The 8113-nt window shown below is 28.2% G+C and overlaps 1 protein-coding gene across 1 annotated transcript; it reads right to left on the bottom strand.

Moving 5' to 3' along the window:
* Nucleotides 1–1137: 1137 nt before the first annotated feature.
* On the bottom strand, nucleotides 1138–3769 carry LOC106687206 (protein odd-skipped). Its single transcript, XM_014430948.3, has 3 exons — nucleotides 3682–3769; nucleotides 1762–2104; nucleotides 1138–1650 (listed from the first exon to the last, which is right to left on the bottom strand). The coding sequence occupies exons 1-3, from the start codon at nucleotides 3740–3742 to the stop codon at nucleotides 1428–1430; spliced, it is 627 nt and encodes a 208-aa protein (XP_014286434.1). The 5' UTR covers nucleotides 3743–3769; the 3' UTR covers nucleotides 1138–1427.
* Between the last annotated feature and the right edge of the window lie 4344 nt (nucleotides 3770–8113).

Raw genomic sequence — 8113 nt, 5'->3', positions numbered from 1 at the left:
CTATATAATTCAATTAATTATATATCACTGCTTCTGAAATGTTAGAAATATGGGAAAAACTAGTAAATATGGGAGTAATATTGTAAAATAATATTACATAATGATATAAAAAAAAAACTTTACCACAATAACCCAAAGTATTGGCTTCAGGACTTGATAGGAAAGTATTTTTTTTTAACTGACAGTCATGAAAGATGGTGTGGTCAACACCATTGTTAACCACTATGTTTTTCCCTAAATTTAAGAGTACTTAATTTATTAACGATGAAAGCTGAGTTATGGAAATAAATAAATTATAAAATCATACCAACTGAAAAACCCCACTTCTTGAGAAGGACATCAAAAGGAAAAATATAAAATAAACCTTTTTATTTGACCAAAATTATCATTTATTAATAATGTTTTCTATGAAAATATAAATAAAAATAAAGATAATACATAGTATAAAAAATACAATAATAAGTTAATTTCCTTTACAAATTTAAATATTTACAATAATGTATATATTTACAAACAATGTGTCGAAATTGACTTAACATTTGTTTTAATCTTAGTGATTAACAATTAAATAATCATAAAATGAACGAGATCTTTCAAAAATAAATTAGAAAAAAAAAATATATTTAATAAAACATGCCCTGCATGTTTTAAAAAAACTCTTTGGCAGAACATAATCAGCCTTACATACCGGAGGAACTATTTTTTTTTTTTTAACAAATAGCAGCTTGACTAGAGGTGCAGTAGAACCCCGCTTAACCGAAACTTCGGACTAACCGGTAAAAAAAATAAAATCATATTATTGAAATTAAAAGATCATGAACTTATAAATTTGAATTTGTTTTTAATATAGCATAGATGAATAATACACTTATGGGAATCTACAAGCCGGTGGAGATTAAACTAAACAAGATTAAATGGGTCATAAACAGTAAATATCTTACGACAGTACGAAGTTCAAAAAGGTTTTGCATTACTTTTAATTTCAATAGGATTTTTTTTATTTTTAAATTAATGAACTAATTTTTTACCCACTAGTTTCAAACTATTTGCTAATGATAATAAAAATTACTGAGAAAAAATATTCTGTAAAATTAAATTAAAAAAATTAAGAGAAGTTTTATATGGAATCCAAACCACAGTCAATAATGTCAATCAAGAAAAAACTGCTAAGAAATTGTCCCTGAGAATATTGTCAGGGATCAATTTTGATTTGAATTTTACCCAACTTAAAAACGAGGAAATAATATACAATTTTAAATAAAATTATTTTCTTTTTCTATAATGTACACGTACATACATATAATTTTGTCTTTTTTAAACGTCGGAATAACCGGCACTCCAGCTTAACCGGCTTTGCCTTAGTCTCGAATAAACGGGGTTCAACGGAATAAAAAACAGTATTGATAAGGACTCCTTAAATCTACGATTCATCTGAGTATCTCATCAATTGTGAAACCTCTCCTGGGCTGCTGGTGGCTTGTAAAGTGAGTCGCAAGTTCCGACCTCATGATGAAAAGTTTGCCGCAAACCATGCACTTGTGGGGCTCATCTTCCAAGTGTAGGATTTTGTGTACGGCCAACGTCCTTGCCTGGCAAAACCCTTTGCCGCATTCCTCGCACTTAAATGGTTTTTCTTTACTGTGGATATACCTGTAAAAAAAAAAAGTGAAATAAGTTTGACGCAAAATTAATTATGATTATGTTATTTATTAATTAAATAAATTATTTTTGAAGTTAAAATAATACTTAATTAATTCACACCTGTGATCTCTGAGATGATCCTGCCTCCTGAAGGCCTTGCCACAGATGTCGCACGAGTACGGCCGCTCGTCCGTGTGTGTCCTCTCGTGTATCAGGAGGTTGTAAGATTTAGTGAATTCCCTCTGGCAGAACCTGCAGATGAACTGCTTCTTCGGTCTCGGATATGTTCTCGACTTGATTACGGCTGGAGTGTGAGCTCTAAGCCAGTGTGTCAGTAATAAACTGTAATTTTCAGGTAAGAAGTAATTTTCTGGATAATAAGTTCGATCAGGACTTGATCTTGATGGGCTTGACTCGCGAGAAGGCGACTTGTTTATGGTAAATGCCATGTTTTCTTTTAAACCTGAAAATAAATAATTAATTTAGTATTTCAAGCAAAAGAAGTAGGTATGCATAAATTAAAAGTTAAAAACAATTTTTTTTATTAATGTATAAGTTCTTTTTTATCAAACCGTAATGATGAAGAGTGGAATAGACCATGATTTAAAATTTTAAAAAAGAATATTTTACAAAATTTTGTAATATAAAATATCTTATTTTTCCCCCTTAACTCCTTTATTGAGTAGATAAATAGCAGAATTGACATATATCTAAATATATACATTTGTATTTAGTGCCTTCCCTTTACCACATGAGGAGTTAGGCTGGCTCAGTTGAACCCCCGCCTTACAATATTGGGCCCAGGAGCCGCTGGCCGGGACATTTCATTCAAATATCAAGGATTTTAAAAATTGAAAGGAATATGGTCCGGGTGCGGTCAAGAAAAACTCAAATAGTAGAAATATACTAATTTAATTTTATGGCTCATTAAATTAGTAAATTTCTACTATTTGAGTTTTTCTTGACCGCACCCGGACCATATTCCTTTCATCTTCACACACGGTCAATCAATAATCTTCCCGATTTTAAAAATTGATTAACTTTACAATAAATTTTCAAAGTGTGCGATTGTCCACAAAGCCCGAAATTACAATTGCACACAATGGGATCGTAGATCGTAATCAATCAATCTAGATATGAAAAAAAGAAAAAGTGGAAACATTTTTCAATTATATAGTCTATTCTAATCGGATGAGAGTGAGTGTTTATAATATTACCAAACAAAAATATATTTATAAACATATTTTAATGTACAGGAAATTGATTGAAAATAAATTAATCTTGTTAACAAAAATTTAATTTATAATATAAAGTTTTAAGGCGATAGTTGAAACTCCAAAAATTACTGCTACACACATGGAGCCGTGCATAGTAATTAATAAATCCAGAAGTGAAGGGAAAAAAAATAAACATGTAATGGAGAAATATGTCAAAGAAAATAATAAAGAGAGCTTTAAAGTTTAACTAAAAAAAATAGTAAAAGTAAGTAAACTAACATTATAATAATAATAAATCTTTATAAAATACAGTAATAATAATAAAATAAAATTAATGGACATAAAATAAACACTTATACTGTTTGTAATAATTTTCGAAAACATTGCAATTTAATAAACATGTATACTAACATACGAGCTAAAACGTTTTGAAGTGCTGTGCAATAGTATTTAAGTATTAAAAGAGTACTGTTTTATTGACAATAGGATTAAGTACTTCAAACTGTCAATGTTCTACAAAATTTTCATCAAATTACTCTCAAGCTAAAATGTTAATTATTATCAAAGAAGGTAATTTCACTGATTTTTTTTTGTTCTTTTATCTTAACTGAACCTTATATTGTTGTTTGCACACACAAAAAAACAAAATGAAAGAAATTTTAGCATTAATCACTTCTTAAAATATTGACTTAAAAATAAAATTAATAATAGTGGGGTATAAATTATAAAAAAACTTGTACAGTAACAGGACTTCAGAACGTTTTAAACTTTGGCACAAATTTAAAAAAACTTTAAACAAAAACACAGAAATCACGTGACATACCTGTCTGCATGTGTATTAATGGGATGCCTCTGCATGCTTCAAAATTAGAACAAAAAACCATGTTGCCAACTGATCCTATCGGACCTGACTGTACATGGTTAGGACTAGGAAGGCTGTAAGTAACTGGGGTGCGCATGCGCCTGCCAGAACGTTCCCATTGGCCGAGCTGCAAAGTGGGGGTGAGCTACCCCTACTTGTCAAAACATCCCTTTCAAGGGAGATTTACGACCTATAATTTACCAGTAATTGCTCTCTGCAATTCACAAGACCGTTCTAGAAAACATGTTTGTGTAATTGAAATCTGAGAATTTTAAATATATATAAAGTTTAAGTTATTAAAATTAAGTTTATTCACTATTATTATAATAATTCATAATATTCTCAATGTTTCTGATTTAAGTTCTGTAAAACACCGATCGTAGTCAATACGCCTGGAGGCTAAATACGTTCATACATTTTTTTAATGAGGTGTAGATAGATTATTGATTGGAGAAGATGGTCGGGGTTGCGAAAAGTAAATAAGCAAACAGACTTGGTTAAAGTTGAACAATATAACCTAACCTTGACCAAAACATCTTTGTATGTTTGTTTAACAATGATTTGAGGGACTATTTCGTTAAGAAATAGCAAAATATCAGTTTGATTGAAAGAAAAAAAATTTATATCGGTAGCAGTTAAATGTGAAATGGCTTGCTAGAAATCCAACTTCACCTAAAAGACTGATGAGAGACATTCTGCTATAAACTCACTACTTACCTATTTTTATCATAGTTATTATTATATGTTTCCCTTTCTTTTTTTTAAAGAATTATAAAGACAGTAATTTATGTATCTGAGTAGAATATCCTGCATAAAGTTTTTTAAAAATTGATGTTGTTCTAAAATTGTACTTAAGGTGTCTTTGAGGATGGCCGAATTGGCCGAAACGTCGGACTTGAATTGCTGACGTTGACTTGAACTGCTAAAAAAATATAGATTGTTTGGGATTAAAATTGTAAAATTGGATAAAATATATTTTATTAACTCTATAAATGTTAGTTGTTTTTGCATGTTATTTTTTTTTATACTTCAATTATATAAATTTTATTATTATTTAATAAATAACTCAAATACTATTCAATTATAGTCTCAAAACTTTATTTCATTTATTCGTCCAACGTTTCGGCCAATCCAGCCATCTTCAGGGACATCTACTCAATACCACTTTGCAAACATACAATTTAAAACACTCTAAAACTTCATTCAGGCTATTCTGCCCAGGTCAAAACATTTATATCTAATTAGTTAATTATCCATTAAAAACACAGTCAAAACTTTTTTTTCTGCAAACACTATTAATAGACATTTATCACTCATTATTATTATTTTTAGTGAGGTGTAGATAGTTGACCGTAGATTAATGATTGGAGAAGTTTGTCGGGGGGTGCGGTCAGCAAAGAACAACATAGATAAACAATACCATATTTATTTATTAATAAATAAATATGGTTTTGTTTATTTATGTTGTTCTTTGCTGACCGCACCCCCCGACAAACTTCTCCAATTATTATTTTTAATGATTTATTTTTATTATTTAAAATTTTAAAAATATTATACTATTGTTAATCATGGTCGATCATCCATATTCAAGACAAACGTAAAAAAAAATATTGGAGAAGGTCGGGGAGTGCGGTCAGCAAAGAACAACATAAATAAACAAAAAAATATTAATTTATGCCATCGTTTCGACCTGAGTTTCAGGACTTCATCGGGGTGTCAAGTGGAGAAGGTTTGCTAAAACTGGGTTGAGTTTTAATAATTAAATAATATTTAAAATAAGATAAAATTGTCTTTTTAAAAAAATAAATGTTTATAAAATTCTTGAACTATGTAACACATGAACATAAAGGAACTGTCGGCTCCTTTGATACCTAAGTTCCTTTGACTTTTTACTTTTACAGTAGCACTATAATTTATTGCATGCTATTTACACTGGCAAGTACCGACCGCTCTAGTACAAGGGACGGACCCTCAAAGATTTTATGACTTTTTATGAGCACATTTGAAATTTTAGGTAGCCACCCTACCTGCCTTCTGTATTTTAGAGTAAAAACACCCCAACTTGAAGCCCATGTCAACCTTTAACCATGAGTTTCTATTACAGTGTTGTCGTTTGCTATGACGCCTGCAAGCAATGTCTTCTGTTTTGGTACAGAATTTATTTCTTAATTCACATTTCTTTAGATAAAGAGTAGGCAAGAAATAATAAAAACAAGGTTAATAGTATTTTGTATAATAGAAGATAGGATAGTTTTTTTTTGTTGTAAAAAAACAACAACATCGTATTTCTTGTTTTATAATATAGAAAGGCACCCTTGATAAATTTTAGGATAAACTGAGGATCATGCGGTGAAATCCAATTTTATGAAAAACATTTGAAGAAGTTTTAAGCCATATAGTTTAAACCTTGGCGACTTAACAGGTGAAACAATATGAAATAAAAAAAATACAACGAATACTGGTATTGACAAAATTATAAATAGTAAAAATAAAACAACTAACATCAAACGTTTTCTTAAGCTTGAGTTTATAATCCATGATAGCAGATAAAATAAAAATGCATTTTTATTATATGGACATTAAATTTGAATTTTGGGAAGTATAAAAATAACAAATTGAATCAATTTTTAACTAACACGAAGGTTGAAATAGATATTTAAAAAATAGAATACAGAATTTTAAAATAAAGTGAACATCACCGGTGGAATGGTGAAATTCAATTTTATGTGAGCCATTTGAAGAACGTTAATTAATTTGAAATCATGAAAAATTAACAACTTATTAAATTATTAAAACAAATCTTTTATTTGGAAACAGTATAATTTAAACGATAACAACATGGTAGGTGAAATATTATGAAATGAGAAAAATACAAAGAGAAAAAGGTATTAAAAGATTATTTCAAAATTATAAACAGTGAAAATAACATAATATCAATGGTTTTCCTAAGCTTTAGTATATATCCAAGATGGCATATAAAATAAAAATGCATTTTTATTATATATACAATGAAATTTGAATTTTGAAAAAATGGAATACAAAAATAAATTGATAATAATAATACAAAATTTTAAAATAAAATGTAGATCATGCGGTGAAATCCAATTTTATGAATACTATTCGAAGAACGTTAATTAATTTGAATCTACATCAAATCAAGATCTGATTTAATTACTAAAATAATATAGTGTAGTTCAAACGTTAACGACCTAATAGATGAAATAATATTAAATTAGAAAAATACTAAGAAAAAGGTATTAACAGATTATTTCAAAATTATAAATAATAAAAATAACATAGCATCAAAGGTTCCAATTCAATATATATTCAAAGGACTTAAATATACACCCAGGATAGCAGATAAAATAAAAATACATTTTCATTATATGTATATTGAAATTAAAATTTTGGGAAGCATAAAAAAAAATAAATTGAATCAATTTTTAACCAACATGAAAGTTGGAATTGAAAAGAAAAATAAATTGACAATAACAATACAAAATTTTAGAATAAAATGAGGAGCATGAGGTGATAGAATTTAATTTTAATTTTAGGAAGCATAAAAACAATTTACTGGAAGATCGCTGATTTACCGTGTGTATTATGAATAAATGGTGTATGGTCCGCGTGTGGTAAAAAAAAAACTCAAATAGAAATAACTATATTTGAGCCAACGTTTCGCCCCACGTTGTAGGGCTAAAAAAGATATGCTCCTCATGTTTTTTTTTTATCCTTGACGAAGCCCTGCAACGTGGTAAGAAACATTGGCTCAAATATAGTTATTTCTATTTGAGTTTTTATTACCGCACCCTGACCATACTCCATTTATTCATAAAAATAATAAATTGAATCAATTTTAAACCAACATGAAAGTTGTAATAGAAATAAAATAGAAAAATATAATACAAAATAAACTTAACTCAAAGTAAAGCTAAGTGAAATATACCATATTAAAAACCAGAATTGTTCAAATAGAACAAATATTAAACATAACACCTTTTATGGATGGAGGATAGTAAATAATAAATATTGAGTTTGTTTATTAAGATTTAAATACTCAATCAAATAAAACAAACATAAAAAATCTAAAATATATTAACGTAGCACCTTATCTGGGCAAAGCATAATATATAATTATGAGCTTGATTTCAATTATATAAAATTATTAAATAAATCTGATAGTGATAAAATATTCATGATAAATTTATGACTCTAAAAATTTTAAAACTGAGTTAAAATGAATCTGCCAATATTATTCCTATGAATAATATATATTAAATAATATATTTGGGTTATTTTAAATTAAAATAGGAAAGAATTAGACAAATCCAATAGTGCATGTAAACGTAATGGGCATCGTTAGACTGATCTAAAAAGAACTTATTTTATTTTG

Source organism: Halyomorpha halys, unplaced genomic scaffold (assembly GCF_000696795.3).
Source record: "Halyomorpha halys isolate HHAL.00 unplaced genomic scaffold, Hhal_1.1 Scaffold927.1, whole genome shotgun sequence".
Classification (NCBI taxonomy): Eukaryota; Metazoa; Arthropoda; class Insecta; order Hemiptera; family Pentatomidae; genus Halyomorpha; species Halyomorpha halys.
This window is presented reverse-complemented; position numbering and strand designations above follow the sequence as displayed.

Bases quoted from the DNA above. Each gene is read 5' to 3' on its own strand.
- LOC106687206 (XM_014430948.3), bottom strand. From the start codon at position 3,742: ATGGTTTTTTGTTCTAATTTTGAAGCATGCAGAGGCATCCCATTAATA. The intron at 2,105-3,681 runs GTATGTCACGTG...ATTTATTTTCAG, and splicing joins ATTAATACACATGCAGACAG to GTTTAAAAGAAAACATGGCA. The intron at 1,651-1,761 runs GTGTGAATTAAT...TTTTTTTTACAG, and splicing joins GATCATCTCAGAGATCACAG to GTATATCCACAGTAAAGAAA.